This window comes from Taudactylus pleione, unplaced genomic scaffold (genome assembly GCF_031769625.1).
Source record: "Taudactylus pleione unplaced genomic scaffold, aTauple2 ptg000333l, whole genome shotgun sequence".
NCBI lineage: Eukaryota > Metazoa > Chordata > Amphibia > Anura > Myobatrachidae > Taudactylus > Taudactylus pleione.
In genome coordinates this window covers 9,737,310-9,754,690 of record NW_028284734.1, presented here as the reverse complement: position 1 = coordinate 9,754,690, position 17,381 = coordinate 9,737,310, and the positions used below count along the sequence as shown (strand labels likewise).

Genomic DNA, 17,381 nt, shown 5'->3' with positions numbered 1-17,381 from the left:
AGGGGCCTTGAATGAAACTGAGCATATTCCACTATGTAGTAGATAAAGCTGTTGAGAAGACGTTATGGGGTTATGCAAGTAAGCATCCTGAATGTCCAGAGATACTATGTCATCCCCGGGTTCCATAGCCAGTATGATGGAACGCAAAGTTTCCATTCTGAACTTGGGCACTCTGAGGAACTTTTTCAGAGATTTGAGGTTGAGAAAAGGCCGATGAGACCCATTCGGCTTCTGAACCTGAAAGAGAGTAGCATAATAACCAGTCCCACGTTGTGATAGCGAAACTGGCACAATTACCTCTGCTTTCAGCAAGGGCTCTATGGCTTCCTGGATCTGCAAGACCTTGTTCTTGTCGGAAGGAGGGCATGTGCAGAAAAATTGGTGGGGAGGTTTTTGCCGGAATGAGAGAGCGTACCCCTGAGAGACCACTTCTTTTACCCACGCATCCTTGGTGGTTTGACACCAGCACTGGGCGAACTGAAGAAGTCGGCCTCCCACTCTGGAAATGCCCCAGAGGGAGGCCCGTCCCATCAGGAAGCAGGGCGTCTTGCATTTCTTAGGCTTAGTGGTAGTTTTTGTCGCCGATTGTCTAGGGAAAGACTGCCCTTTGGGTTTTCCTTGCGGACGAAAGGACCGAAAGGAAGAGGTTTTAGCTATGGAAGGTGCAGATGCTGATGGTAGAAATGCGGATTTAGATTTGCCAGTGTGTTTAGAATTTTGTCCAAGTGCGGGCCAAATAACATCTCCCCATTGTAGGGCAAGGCCTCTAGGCCCTTTTTAGAATCAGCGCCCGCCCTCCAGGAGCGTAGCCACAGGGAGCGCTGAGCAGACGCAGCCGAGGCCAAGACTCTAGAGGTCAGCAGACTGGCATCCAAAGAAGTCTCACCAGTATAAGCAGCCGCATCTCTAATGTGTCCCACCAAAGACCTCTAAGTTTCAGGAGCCTCCTCAGGTAAAGTGTCCTCCAGGATATTTGCCCAACCTTCAATTGCCTTGATATAGCCATGGATGGATGGGCAACTGCTCCTGTGAGAGAGTAAATAGATTTCAGGCACACGTCTCCACCTTCCTATCCGTGGAATCCTTCAATGAAAAAATGGAAGGCATGGGTAATGTTTCACATTTTACGCGAGTAACAAGAGAATCCACCGCAGGAGGGGATTCCCACTTCTTACAGTGCCCTTCAGGGAATGGATAACATGAGGCCAAACGCTTTTGCAGCGGATACGTCTTAAGCCTCCGCTATATGGTCTACCAGCTGGTCAGGAAGAGGAAAAACTGCCGAAGTAACCTTAACCTGTTTAAACTGAGGGTATTTGGATTTAGGGGCAGGAACGTCATCCTCTATATCTAGTATGGATCGGACTGCCAGCACCAAGGCTGGAACATTAATATTTGATTTAGGCTCCTGATTCCTCCTCCTGAGAGGGGGAATCAGAAGCATCAGCCACTTCCCCATCAACCAATGACACGTCTGTGTCTGATAGTTGTGTAGACTGGGATGACAATACAGGGCATTTAGATGCCTTCTTAGGTCTTTCATTCCGCAACATGGTCTGAAAGGCCATACATGAAGCTGCCAAACTCTAAACTGAACTAGATAAAACATCCAGCCAGGGTGGTTGTACAGCTTGCGTTAGTCCCTGCAAGGGAATGACAGACTTTTGTGGTACCGAAGGGGATTGCATATACTGCGGTAACCCCTGGTAGGGAGAGACAGTCTGTGGTACAGGAATAGACTGCAAACAATATGGGATACCCTGAGAGGGAGGGATGGTTTGTTGAGGTAACCCCATATGGGGTAAAACAGCCGGGACGCCAGGCGACCCACAATAGAGGCCAGGATCTGAGAAAAAAATGCCCAAGGGGATCTCGTCCCATTGTTGGGGGGTTTGAGGGGCAAGGCAACTGATAGCACCTCACACATACCCCACCCTGAGTTAAATCCTCCTTACTCACCCCTGCAGCACATAGCCTGCAGGAGAGCAGAGTCGGTGCAGCATTGCACTCGACCTTTTTGTCAGACATGTCTGACAATATATATTGGAAAATCAGGAAGCGCTATACTGGGCACTCACAATGTATGCAACTCACTGGTCCAACAATATGGCACCATGCAGCACACAACCGTATGTGACAGACCTCACAAGTACTGTAATTTATATATGTGAGAACAGAGAACCACCCTAACTACACCTGTTAGGGCTGGTAGTAAAGGAAAGGGATAGATATAAACTGACAAATGAGAGAAAATACACAGACAGTCAGCGCTAGCATGAGCCACATACAATGCAGAAATATATATCCTATACTGCAAATTGGCACTATCAACTGCCCAGATTCAGTGTTTGGGATGGCTATAGTGCTGTAAACACTGACCCAAGAGAGAGGTATGCAGGGGGACTGGACCACACGCTGTCCTGAGAGATCTGCGATGTACCAAAAGAAAATGGCCACCAGAGACCTCAAAGGGGGCATGGTCGACAGGAGGAAACAGCTCAGCAAAGCCAGACCTCAGAGGAAAGGCTTCCCTTACCAACTGCAAGTCCATGGTGGTCTAGTGGAGCGTAGGGTATTGTGTGCCTGCCTCCTCCGTCAGTGCCTCCAGTCTGTCCCCTGAGACCGGAGGTTAGGACCGCCGCCTTACCTGTCCCCATGCGTCCGGCTGCAGTCCGGGATGTCCTGTGGGGCCCGGCTAGCACAGACCCCGGGGTCTCGTCGGGATCCCCAGATCGGTACTGGCGTCGCTGCGCCGGCGGGGTAATGGAGCGGCAGCACAGACATCCTATGGACAGTCTGCTGCTGCCTGCTCTGAAAATGATAAAAAAACTACTAAATAATAAAATAAAATCAGCTTTGGGGCTTCTAATCAGCCCCACTGCGAAAACAGTGCCCGGGATGCAGATCCAGCTATACCCCCCAAGGTCTCCCTGTGGAGCCTATGGACTCTGAAGAAGAAATTGGGTGTTACACACTGAAAGAAACTTATGATATATATATATTTCAGTGAAGTCATCCTGCCACATCTCTGAACAGGCAATTCTTGACGACATCGTCCAAGTTGGCCTGCATGTACGGAACGCGCATCGTTGGTCGCTCGCGGCATAAAAATGAACGGTATGAACGATTTATCGTTGAACGATATCGTTATTGTTCATAGATATCGTACTGTGGGCCTGATTCAGAGCCGCTCGTTCGCTCCGAGCGATGTTCGCACATCTGCCCATGCGTATGGGTCGTAATGCGCATGCGCCAACCAGTCATTGCGGTCGGAAATCGAGCGCTCGCAAAATAGCGAGTGCCTGCTAATTTGAGTGACAGGATGAGGCGTTTGTGGGTGGTAACAGGGGAAGGTGCTTGAAAACGGGGAGTGGTGATCCGAACGCAGGCGTGCCAAAAGGGTCAAAACGGGCGTTTTAAGGGTGTGCATAATTAACAAAGCAGAGTCATCGACCACGTCACTTGGTTGTTTCTTAGCCTGAACTGTTCGCATGATTGCGGTAGGAAAATCCTACCACAAGCACTGCGAGCAGTTCAGATGCCTTTCGATGTACTCGATTAATCAAATAAATAGCGGCGATGACGTATGATGCGAGCGGCCAGGGGGCATCTTTACAAAATAGCGAGTGCATGTTTCGTTCGCTCGCTCAGACATAGAGGTGTCAACAGACCGCAAAGAGCGAGCGCTCAATTTAAATAGCCGGCCCCTTTTTCTGAATGAGCGAGCGCAAATAGCGTCCGGCTCTGAATCAGGCCCTGTGTGTACACACCTTAATTGTTACATAAAGAAAATAAAATAAATTAATCTCTCGTCTGTACAATTCAATGTGTCTAAAAAACAATTTAGCAGACAATTAGTTTTGGAAACTCTCTCAAACTGTATAAAATACAGGATGTAGTGATGATCCCGGTGCTCGGGATGCTGGTGCAGGAATCCCGGCGCGAGCATCCCGACGGTAAGTAATGGGGTTAGGGGGAAGGTTAGGCTGCTGGGGTGTGGGTTAGGTTGTGGGGAAGGAGAGTTAGGTTTAGGGGTAGGGCACTTACCAGTATTTGTCGGCATTCTAACCCAGTCAGGATGCCGACGTCAGGATCGCGTACCCAACCCATAAAATTCTGCCCACTACCACTTCTATTGTTCTCTGTGCTGGATGGAATTCTGGGTATCAGTAGTGCATAACCAGTGTACTGCACAGTACTACTCCCATTATGTACACTGCATAATATTATTATTAGGATTACCACAGTAGCATCATCAACCACATACCTAGTACATTTGGAGACCCAGAGACGTATCAATATTTCTTTAACAATGCTGTAAATATATGTAAAGCATAGAATAAGTGTGGATTAGGTCATCCTGAGATTTGGAAATAGGTTAAGGTTATGATCTGAAGACTGCAGAATTTTAGATAAACCTATAGTATCTCAATCTACTGAATGGACACTTAAAAACAGGCCTTGAGAGGAGGTACTGCTGCTAGGCTAAAAAATATATATGTTATGGGAGTGAAGAAACATAAATATATATAAGTAAGAGATAAGTGAAGGGAAAACTGGTCAATTAAATCAGCACTCCAAAATAAGAAAGGGGACAACAACCACACAAGGAAAAAGATATACGGCACACAGAAGCCTCAATGTAACTTATCTGTAATTTTATTCCAGAGAGCAGAACTCAGGGGGACACACTGTATGTGACACAAGCTTGGGCCAAAATAGAACAGACAAAATGTGATTATTATTATTTAAAACATAGATAAACATATTGTCATAGCACAATGGAATTTGGCGTGAGAGAAAGCTGCTGCCGCTGTATCGTACCACTTTGTATACAGATTAAGACTCAGGGGGTAATTCAGACCCACTCGCAAGCGGCAGTATGCTCGCAAGTGGGTCGATGGTCCCCACTGCGCATGCGCACGACGGAGGGAGCTCCGTCATGCGAATGCGCGAGACCCAGACTGCGACAGCCAAGCTGTCGCTCCGGGTCTCGCACCAAAGGGGGCGTGCTGTCGATGGTGACTGACAGCACGCCCCCTTTGGTGGGCGTGACGGGGGCCTGGCGGCCAGACGGAGGCGTTCCCATGGGAATGCCTACCGTCTGAAGCCGGCCCCACTGACATCACTAGTGATGTCAGTGGGAGTGATTTTGGCTCTGATAGAGCCAAAATCACTCCAGGGCTTGTGGCTGGGAAACCCGACCGCACAGTTTCCCTCGCAAGTCCGATGGTCAAGACCATCGCGATCATCTTTTTAGACGCTCGTATATGCTGTGGGTGGTGACCCACAGCTATACGAGCGTCCAGGAGGCCGCTCCATTTTAATGGAGGAGGGCCCTGATTCATAGCGAGCGCTCTGGTCAGAGCGAGCGGCTCTGAATCAGGGCCACAGTCACACATCAAAGTGATCAGTGCATCTAGCAAAGTAGGTTTGTCACTTCCAGTTGTTTTATTGGTGCAAGCGATACAGATTTTGAGCGTAAGAGATGCTCGGCCCGGCTGAGTCTCCTAGGACCTGGCACACAAAGAGGGGATGTTTGGTGTGATGAAGCGTACGAGGGCACGTCTGCCTAATCTAACCACAGAGGAACCAGAGTGTGCCCAGTGCTAGACCTGTGCCTTTTATGTTCATAGGATTCCGAATCACAGCCATTATGCTCTAAGCAAACATCACAAGGACCTGACTGTATTCAAGTCTTATAATATAGAAATCTAGAAATGAGTTCCAGTCTTGGGATTACTATCTGTATGCAGGGGCACAGAAAGGAGTGAAGGGGGCTTGGGATTGGGTATTTGGGTTTGATGGAGGGGCCTGGGTCAGCTGCTTAGGGGGGATATGTTACCAAATAGTCAGTAAGTGTCTAAGAATATACTGTAGCTTATATATGCCTGTTTTGAACATTTTACCTTTTAAAATCAAGCTTTATGCCTTTATTAGATGCAGAGATCGCAGCCAGAAAGTCCTTTAGACTTATGTCACTGTCAGTTTCCGGAGGATGCGCCATGATTGGCTCTCTGTCAGCTGATCCGCGGAGAAGGACATCCGCCTCAATCATATGGACATCACCTGTGCGTGTGACGTAAAAACAGATTACAAATTATAAGGAACATGGGATCTATGACTTATGTTTAACTGTTTTTTTTTAAAGATATACCCAAAAGAAATATTCCTAACTACTCTTTATGTGGGTATGGACCTCACCAGTTTATTTCATCACCTAGTGAGCAGCTTTCAGCAGTGATTGGAGTTCTAAACTGTGACAGTTATACAACATGGGTAAGTTGTTAGCCAAATATTTCTCATGCCATCAATATTTATGTATAATACTGTTGTGCCAGCTAGGGGGTAGACAACACAAAGGTACAAAATGCCCTACAGCTCATCATTACTTGTATACTTTACGTTCATTTAAAATGTGTTTAAATAACATTTTAAAGCTGAAACACATATTATCGTACTAATTAAATACATTTTTTAACCATACCAATTAATTTGCATAACTTGGAGAGATGTACACTTCAGGTAATCATCACATCACACAGGAATTTAACTAAAGGGCTCAATAACACATTCCATGGTTTGTTGGTCAGATCTGCCAGCGATGTGTGGTAGATTCTAACTGACCAATCTTTGGTAAATTTATCCCCAAGCCTCTATCGTGCAGCTACAGAACCCGGAACAGCTACAGAACCCGGAACAGCTACAGGACCCGGAACAGCTACAGGACCCGGAACAGCTACAGGACCCGGAACAGCTACAGAACCTGTGTAATTCACGTTAAAGGGATTCATTGAAACTCTGTGGTAACCAGGAAGAGATTTTAATACAACGGACTTTTCTTTGTGCAGTTATACCAAACCAAGGTAGGTATGATTCTGACTATGCCACCTTGTATTATTTATTTTTTTCTATGTTCACCCTCCTGCAACTTTTACTTAACACTTTGGCCAGGTACACACTAGGGCGATATCGGGACGATTTGCTGTATTGGAATAACAAATCATCTACATCGTTTAGTGTGCACCCTCAATTGCGCACTCCCGCAGGTCGCATACAAGATCTTTTGTTTGGCACGCCCAATCAGACGATATCGTATGCGGGGCTGTGCAGTTTAATGAAGGTCGGAACATGGTATTGTTCCGTCGTTCATTAAACCGTGTAGTGTTTATGACCAATCTGTGATGGTCCGTGATGAAGGGAAATCGCCCCGATCATCTGCATGACTGGCCGTCGTTCTGTTGTGTACCCAGTCTTTTTCTTCCTACCTTCCTTCTGTGCATCTTAGTCATGTACTTATGTGATCATGCAGGGTGGCTTAATTCTGGCGCCTGAGACAGGAACCAAAGCTGCTCTCTAAATGCGACTGCACACAACTACCTTGTTTCCAGGGGTAACTAAAACAAACAAGTAACTGACTATAAAGACAGCACACAGAATAAGGAAGCCACAAAGAAAAAAAAATGTATTAAGTCAAAGTTACACATTACACATTAGAGGTTAATCTGTGCTGTGGGGATTCTGGTACTTCTCATTTCTGCCAAGTGTCTGCAATTATAACGGTGTTAAGTCATTAAAACTGTGTTACACCTACTTCTAGATCAGCTTTTCCAAGGTGTAAGTTACAGTAAGTTTACATTTTGAATAGGGTTGTATTATTCTAGTTACAGATATAGGAGGCTAAAGGTGTGTAATGATATTACATGTCACTATACTCACTCTGCAAGGCTCCATGTAACTTCTCCTGGCTGTTTACAGCATGGTCCCAGACTATCTCGCTTCCATCTCTGGCTTTTATGAGACCTTTGCTCAAGAAATAGTCCAATATATTTTCAGTCCATGGACCTGATGCAACATAAAACAGAATGAGTTGTCCATCCAGCCCTGATATCTCACACAGCAATAGCCAGGAACAGCGATTATCCAGTCAGTGGGTGTGAGAGTCATTAAAAAAAAAAAGTAGAGGGCCTAATGTAAAAGGGTGCGATTCGGCAAAATTGCTGATTTTTCGGCGATTTTGCAGCATAATTTAAATCACAGGATTTATTTATTTATTTTTTTAAAAGGCAAATCAATTTGGTATTGCCTTTATAAAAAAAAAATATATACACTTTTGCCAAACCACACCTGTTACATTTAGTCCAAAACGTCTACAGAGGAAGCTAAACCGGTTACAAAAACTATATAAAAACCTATCCCACTTCATGTCCTCCACTGATTCATAATGACTGGATTTTACCTAATATTCACTAAATAGTAAATATATACATTGAACAAAAGGATTTTTTATTTCAAAAGTCCAGTGTAATTAAACTATATACAATTAAGTTATCCTAACAAAACAGCAACTGGTCTGTTCTATAATGTGCTGAGTACTTGTGCTCATCAAAATGCATATATCGGCCTTTGCCCATACTATGGTTTAACTTATGTGGAGTTTAATGTACACAGCACAAAATAACATAAGTAGAAAATAAAAAATTACACCGACAGAACATCAGAATCAGGGACGTGTATTCTTCAACACATCAGCAATGCCCCAGCCACGATTCATATGTATCTTTGAGTCCTTTAGGAGAAAAGCGCTATATAAATAAATTATTATTTATTATTATTATCATCATCATCCTCCGGCAGACATTGGCGAACACAAAAATAACCACAATTTAGAACTGCACAATTAGTAAATTCCCAATGATGCAAATCTATTCCAAGTTCATCTTCTTTCTTTTGCTCCTTTTTTATAACAAATTATATCCCATGCAGCTAACTGAAAGCACCGCATATTGGGCCTGATCCAGCAAGGATCGCAATTGCAAAGCTGCACGGAGGCATATACTGTAGTGTACGCAGGCAGCTTTGCAATTGCGATACTTGCTATTATGCAAATACAGCAGGAGGTGTATGACACCCCCTGCTGCATTTGCGAGCTGGGATCACCATAGCGACCATTGGTGGTCGTGATGGTGGATGGCGCCGGGCCTCCAGCCAGCTGAGTAAGCCTCAGCTTACTCAGACTGGCCAGCTTGCGAGCCCAGGGCACTGCGTTGATCAATGCAGATCCTGGGCTAGTCACTCTCAGAATATGGGGCGGACACGCTCCCATTTTTTGGGAATGTCGGCCAACCCCGCCCACGCACAGCCCCTTAAATGCTTCTGCCTGTCAATCAGGAATCTGCGTCCAGCAGAATCAGGCCCATTGCTCCTAAACCGTGGCATAAACATTTTGGGCCGGATACTGAATTGGACATATCCCAGTCTGCAGAGCGTAACTTGCTGGTTTTCGCACTGCACATGCACCAGGACTGGGCGTATGAAAATGTAGGCAATGCAGTGTGGTCCACAATTCAGTCATATCTCCACATGAGACTGCAAAAGCGAAACTGGGTTAGCACAATGAGTTCTCATGTAGGTATAGTTCAATGAGGGATTGTCATGTCAGCTGAAAGCCATGCAGAGTTGTACGGAAGCATAAAAATATTCCTGTTTCCAGGGATAACATTTGCACCAACTATAGACTGGCGACACTCTGCACTGAGGATGACGAGTAGCAATCCAAGCGTAAGGATGAGGCGAACTATAAAAGTGTTCACAACTCTACATACGGGCGAATTTGCATTCACTTCCATCCAGGTAAAGGGAGAGAATCTATGGTGAATTTTCATTTAATGTAGCATCAGGTCCCCTGTTCTAAGAACGGTATGTGGTCAGGAGGACTATGTCACCAGTCACAATGCCGACCGCACTATGCCGGAGCTGGGATCCTAACGCGGCTAAAATGCTTACCGGTATGATTGAAGTTATTTCATCTGCACAGGTGAAAGACTGTAAGATGCATTTCAGCCATGCCTGGACACCCGTTTTCTGGGGATACCCGCAAATATTTAGTATCCTCTTAATGTACGTATCATGGAGGGAACGGAGCAGATATTGGAGTTATCTGCTGCTGTCCCTCCTTTGCCGCCAACAGCTAAAAAAAACCCATATAGTAGGTTTCTATGCGATGCAGATTTATCAAGTTCGAAATTTGCAGCATTCCGGAACTTGGTCTTCGCAACTTACGCCAGTGAAGATGGTGGTAGCCCGCTGTAGCATATGGGCTACACATTGCAAAGATTACCGGGAGAGGGTTCCATGGGAACCTACCCCAGCAATGGCCGCCGCACATGTGGGGTCAGTAGTTCACAAATGCGCTGGAGTCTCGGCACAGGAGTGAAGACACTGCTTCACTCAGAGCACATCGCCGGGACGGGCTCCTTTTAAGAGCCCCTGTCCCTGGGGTTGCAATTTGGTCCACTCGGGTGTTATGATCGCATTCTGCAATGCTATCATGGGTGCCAAGATTGCACCCAGATCGAATTGCAAATGTGATTATTAAGAAATGGGCCCTATAATCACGGTTGGCCTCCAGTACCCAAATCCTAAGAACTCTCTTTCACTACTCTCTTAGGGGAGCAATCAACAAACACTCAGCACTGGATGTGTGCATACTACAGATGCTGGTGACAAATACTCAGCACAGGAAGGGTGCATACTAGAGATGCTGGTGACAATCACTCAGCACAGGAAGTGTGCATACTAGAGATGCTGGTGACAATGACTCAGCACAGGAAGTGTGCATACTAGAGATGCTGGTGACAAATACTCAGCACAGGAAGTGTGCATACTAGAGATGCTGGTGACAAATACTCAGCACAGGAAGTGTGCATACTAGAGATGCTGGTGACAAATACTCAGCACAGGAAGTGTGCATACTAGAGATGCTGGTGACAATGACTCAGCACAGGAAGTGTGCATACTAGAGATGCTGGTGACAATGACTCAGCACAGGAAGTGTGCATACTAGAGATGCTGGTGACAATGACTCAGCACAGGAAGTGTGCATACTAGAGATGCTGGTGACAATGACTCAGCACAGGAAGTGTGCATACTAGAGATGCTGGTGACAATGACTCAGCACAGGAAGTGTGCATACTAGAGATGCTGGTGACAAATACTCAGCACAGGAAGTGTGCATACTAGAGATGCTGGTGACAAATACTCAGCACAGGAAGTGTGCATACTAGAGATGCTGGTGACAATCACTCAGCACAGGAAGTGTGCATACTAGAGATGCTGGTGACAATGACTCAGCACAGGAAGTGTGCATACTAGAGATGCTGGTGACAATGACTCAGCACAGGAAGTGTGCATACTAGAGATGCTGGTGACAATGACTCAGCACAGGAAGTGTGCATACTAGAGATGCTGGTGACAATGACTCAGCACAGGAAGTGTGCATACTAGAGATGCTGGTGACAAATACTCAGCACAGGAAGTGTGCATACTAGAGATGCTGGTGACAATGACTCAGCACAGGAAGTGTGCATACTAGAGATGCTGGTGACAAATACTCAGCACAGGAAGTGTGCATACTAGAGATGCTGGTGACAAATACTCAGCACAGGAAGTGTGCATACTAGAGATGCTGGTGACAAATACTCAGCACAGGAAGTGTGCATACTAGAGATGCTGGTGACAATCACTCAGCACTGGATGTGTGCATACTAGAGATGCTGGTGACAAACACTCAGCACTGGATGTGTGCATACTAGAGATGCTGGTGACAAATACTCAGCACAGGTAGTGTGCATACTAGAGATGCTGGTGACAATCACTCAGCACAGGAAGTGTGCATACTACAGATGCTGGTGACAATCACTCAGCACAGGAAGTGTGCATACTAGAGATGCTGGTGACAAATACTCAGCACAGGAAGTGTGCATACTAGAGATGCTGGTGACAATGACTCAGCACAGGAAGTGTGCATACTAGAGATGCTGGTGACAATCACTCAGCACAGGAAGTGTGCATACTAGAGATGCTGGCGACAAATACTCAGCATAGGAAGTGTGCATACTAGAGATGCTGGCGACAATCACTCAGCACAGGAAGTGTGCATACTAGAGATGCTGGTGACAATCACTCAGCACAGGAAGTGTGCATACTAGAGATGCTGGTGACAAACACACAGCACAGGAAGTGTGCATACTAGAGATGCTGGTAAACATTTAGCACTGGAAGTGTGTATACTAGAGATGCTGGTAAACATTTAGCACTGGAAGTGTGTATACTAGAGATGCTGGTAAACATTTAGCACTGGAAGTGTGTATACTAGAGATGCTGGTGACAAACACACAGCACTGGAAGTGTGTATACTAGAGATGCTGGTAAACATTTAGCACTGGAAGTGTGTATACTAGAGATGCTGGTGACAATCACTCAGCACTGGAAGTGTGCATACTAGAGATACTGGTGACAATCACTCAGCACTGGATGTGTGCATACTAGAGATGCTGGTGACAAACACTCAGCACTGGATGTGTGCATACTAGAGATGCTGGTGACAATCACTCAGCACAGGAAGTGTGTATACTAGAGATGCTGGTGACAAATACTCAGCACAGGAAGTGTGTATACTAGAGATGCTGGTGACAAACACTCAGCACTGGATGTGTGCATACTAGAGATGCTGGTGACAATCACTCAGCACAGGAAGTGTGTATACTAGAGATGCTGGTGACAATCACTCAGCACTGGAAGTATGTATACTAGAGGTGCTGGTACACATTTAGCACAGGAAGTGTGCATACTAGAGATGAGGGTGAAAAACACACAGCACTGGAAGTGTGCATACTAGAGATACTGGTGACAAACACACAGCACTGGAAGTGTGCATACTAGAGATACTGGTGACAAACACACAGCACTGGAAGTGTGTATACTAGAGATGCTGGTAAATATTTAGCACTGGAAGTGTGTATACTAAAGATGCTGGTAAACATTTAGCACTGGAAGTGTGTATATTAGAGATGCTGGTAAATATTTAGTACTGGAAGTGTGTATACTAGAGATGCTGGTAAACATTTAGCACTGGAAGTGTGTATACTAGAGATGCTGGTAAATATTTAGTACTGGAAGTGTGTATATTAGAGATGCTGGTAAACATTTAACACTGGAAGTGTGTATACTAGAGATGCTGGTAAATATTTAGCACTGGAAGTGTGTATACTAGAGATGCTGGTAAATATTTAGCACTGGAAGTGTGTATACTAGAGATGCTGGTAAATATTTAGCACTGGAAGTGTGTATACTAGAGATGCTGGTAAATATTTAGCACTGGAAGTGTGTATACTAGAGATGCTGGTAAATATTTAGCACTGGAAGTGTGTATACTACCAAGTTTGTGCAGCAATGGTATTTAGCATTACCGCTCACCGCGGCTTTTAGGTTTTCTTTACTTGAATTTATCAATTGTTTGCACCCCGGCGAACGGTAATGCTAAAGATCCTGTCAGCGTTGTATTTTCTCTCCAAACAGCGCTGACAAATGGAAGTTTTTGTGTTTTTTTGGAATGGGTGCATGCACCGTGAGACCTGGGTCCCTTCTTGTTTTCCCAGCAGCGGCACCAATCTCCCTTCCCAGCCCAGCGTGTTGTTTGCTGAGTTGGGAGGGAGGCTGGTCGCAGGGATGGAGAGGTCTCTATGTTAGGGTTCTGCGGGAGGGAGAAGAGGGGGGGAAGTGGCCATCTGTTGCAGCGGGAAGGAGGGAGGAAGGGGTATGCCGGCTGCTGCGGGAGGAAGGGGTACGCTGGCTGCTGCGGGAGGAAGTGCGCCGGTGCTATCCACGGAGGAGGAAGGGGGCGCCGGGTGCTGCAGCTGTACACTGGGGAGACCACAGCGTTGTTTAACAGAAGCCTGCAGATGGAGAGTTCAAATTAAGGAAACGAACGTAAGTCAGCAATAGCGTTCATTCATAAATAAGGGTAGCCAACTGGATTGCAGGGAGAAACGGGGAAAAAAAAAGAGCGATTCTGTAGGACACTTTCCATGCAAAAATAAATAACATTCACACTTATTTTACCTCACAAACGAGTTCGCACCCCTGAAACTCGTTAGTAAATGGAGCCCTATCGTCATGGGCAGAGTGACTCCGTGTTCTGAGTTGAGCCACATGGCTCAGCTCAGTCAAGTGTCTCGAGATAGGGCTCACTTACATACAGTGCAGCAATAGGAAGCAGGGGAGCCGCTGACTCGAAGTGAGCTCCTCCACCCCGCAGCCCAGCACTGCAGATCAGTGCACAATCACAGACCCGACCTCTCCCGACATTAGCAGTGTGACTCCGAGTGAATCGACTCGCTGCCAGCTCCGCCCCCCACCAGACCCACACACTGCAGAACATCCTACAGGGCCCAGCAGTGTGACTCAGTAAGTCGCTGCCAGCTCCACCCCCCGCCAGACCCACACGTGCTGCTATACATTCTACTGCAGCACAGACGGTGTAATGGTTAGCATTACTGCCTCACAGCACTGAGGTCGTGGGTTCGATACTCACTCCACACCCACTGTGTGGAGTTTGTATATTCTCTCTGTGCTTGCGTGGGTTTCCTCCGGGTACTCTGGTTTCCTCCCACACTCCAAAAATATACTGGTAGGTTAATTGGCTCCCAACACAAATTATCCCTAGTGTATATGTGTGTGTGCGCATGTGATAGGGAATATAGATTGTAATCTCCACTGGGACAGGGACTGATGTAAATGGCCAAATATTCTCTGTAAAGCGCTGTGGAATATGGGTGCGCTATATAAATAACTGGTAATAAAATAATAATACTGGCTAGTTCACTGAGTCACCCCCGGCCCGGCTCCCTCGGTGTCTGACAGAGGCTAAAGGGGTGGCTGTCTTGACACTTCAAACATTGAATGACTCGAATAATTCAAACATCTAAATGATTCAAGTCATTGTGGCGAGACACTCACTCAGTAGCCATCTCTAGAGCCCCAGAGAAGCTGGAAACAAACATTTAGCACTGGTAGTGTAGTGTGTATACTGGGAGTGAGTATATAGAGTGAATCCACAAGTATAATGTTGGAATGGAGCACAGCACTGCCTGGAGATTATGCAGCAATACTGCAGGAACCAGGTGTAGGGGGCATTCTATTTCTGGCTTTTTATATATTTAGAAAGAGCTGAACCAGAAACAGGGCAGAAGCCGCTTATATCTATCTGCACGGCAGCAGGACAGCATCCGCAGTGTAGTGTGAATGTGCAGATCACTAGCTATTTATATACTGCTTACCATGTCTCCTCCTGTCCATATTTACACCCGAGGGACCTGCACAGCACAGCTGGTAGTAAGTAATTAGTGCGACTGCTGCAGTGATCACAATGCAAGTGACACAAGTGCAGGACTTTCTGCATGTCAGAGACTTTCTCATCCAAGTACAAACACACACTCGGCTTCTTCTAACAACACACATGTGACAGGATGACCAGGAAGGAAGGAGGAGAGAGGAGCCGAGCTGCTTCCCTAGCATAAGGCTCCAATCATGAAGCTTCTGTCCCAGCAAGACGCAGCAAGCATAATGTACAGGTAAGATGGAGGCACGCCCCCTGCTGTGCACACATAGTACCTGCTGCATGTAATTCCCCCACATACAATCTAGTGATAGTCAAACAATGTTTATAAAGTTATTCATTAAATTCTCAGAAATTCACCATGTAACCCATTATTACTTATCAGTAGTGCTGGTTTTATGCACTGTGGACATAAACTTTCTATTTATACATGACTAATTTGTAAGCAAATTAACAAAATGTTTACTAGAGTAGATTTATACAACTTGGGAGAGTATCATATTGCTGCAGCAATTACTAATTATGTTTTGAGGCTATTATTTATCAAAAACTAGAGTTAGGGCAGCAGCTGTGATAGGAACCTGTCCCAGCAAAGAGGTTGTCTGGAAGGAATAGGTATTACTATTACATTACTGTGTTTTCTGAGACTGCCAGAAGGCTGTGCATATGCTCAGCACGGCCAGACTGGCCCTTTGGCAATTCGGGCAAATGACCTGGTTATGCTTCGCCTCCTGGCATTCGGCTCAACCTGCATGCTTAGGTGGAGCATAACCACGCAAGGCCATGCCCCCGTGACGTGTGGCCATGTGTGATTTTTTTTCGCCTGCACGTGTCTGGTAGGGATGCAGTCAGGAAGCCGACGGTCGAAATGCAGACCGCTGGCTTCACGACTGTGAAATCCCGGCAAGGTACTAATGCATACCTCCCAACTGTCCTGCATTTAGCAGGACAGTCCTGTTTTTCTGGGACTGTCCCGCCCGCAGGCTGCAGTGTTCCACGGTGGGGGGAAAGTTGGGGGAAGCATACACGCTGCTCTGCTATGCAGAGCAGTGTGTATGCAGAGGTAGATTAGGAGCTATGATCACCTATTGAGAGTACGGGGGGAAGCCCAGGGGCTGCTCAGCATCTCGGAGATGCTGGGCACGCCCCATTAGTGATGTAAACAGGGGCGTGTCATCTGACCACGCCCCCTTTACGTTTAGATCACACACCCTTTTCGGGCGCGCACACAGGTCCCGACTCCCTCCCATCAAATGTTGGGAGGTATGCTAATGATAGGCGTCAGAATCCCGAAGCCTGTTATTAGACCTACGTCGGGAGCCTGACGTCCGGCATGCCGATTGAAGGTAAGCATAGCAAGGACAGCCGTGGGGGGGGGTTAGAATTTAGGTCTCCCGGGGGAACTTAGGGCTAGGCCACCCTCCTGGGAGGGTTAGGTTTAGGCTAGGGGAAGGGGTGGTTAGGCACCCCTAAGGGAGGTTTTGGGTAGGGAGTAGGGTTAGCAGCACTTACCTTAATTACCGATCGGGATCCTCACCCCTGCCGGGCTTCCGCTGTCGGGATTAGAACTATGCGGCCGGCGGTATTACATACTGATTCAGTCTGGTATGCACCGCACATGTGTCCAGATGTCGTTCAAACAGAGTAGCAGTACAGATTCAGATGGATGCACAAAGTTTATTAGAAATGTGTTGTGCGTTCCTGGGAGAGGGTTGGCTAACCAGAAGCAGATGTAATGTAGTATGGGCATGTTATTGAAGTTACACAGACATGTTGCTGAGAGTGATTGCCTCCAGAGATGCTGAATCACTCACATTGGAGGCCACACATACCCAGACGGATGATCTGCACCTAGCATAGGGCTGGTGCAAGTTTCTGACAACTGTTTTTATTGAAAAAGTACTGCAATACCTGAATAATGCAGTAACATAAGTCAGCAATGGGCTGGTGCAAGTTTCAATGGTGTAACCCAGTGATTCTCAATCTCAGTCCTCAGGACCCCACACAGTTCACATTTTCCAGGTCACCCAGCAGGTGCAGAGGTGTATTCATTACTCACTGACCCATTTTAAAAGGTTCACTGGTCGAGCTAATTATTTCACTTGTGATTCTGTGAGGAGACCTGGAAAACATGCACTGTTTGGGATCCTGAGGACCAAGTTTGAGAACCTGTGGTGTAACCCACAATGGGGTCTAAAGATGC

The 17,381-nt window shown here is 46.4% G+C and overlaps 1 protein-coding gene across 1 annotated transcript in view; it reads right to left on the bottom strand.

Moving 5' to 3' along the window:
* The window catches only part of FAM151B (family with sequence similarity 151 member B), a 67,836-nt gene extending 52,474 nt beyond the window's left edge, over nucleotides 1-15,362 (bottom strand). Inside the window, exons 1-3 of the mRNA XM_088443783.1 lie at nucleotides 15,120-15,362; nucleotides 7,720-7,845; nucleotides 5,910-6,069 (exon numbers count right to left, since the gene is read on the bottom strand). Of these exons, the coding sequence (XP_088299909.1) occupies nucleotides 5,910-6,069; nucleotides 7,720-7,845; nucleotides 15,120-15,357 (524 nt within the window). The 5' untranslated portion in view covers nucleotides 15,358-15,362. The remainder of the gene's footprint in view (nucleotides 1-5,909; nucleotides 6,070-7,719; nucleotides 7,846-15,119) is intronic.
* Between the last annotated feature and the right edge of the window lie 2,019 nt (nucleotides 15,363-17,381).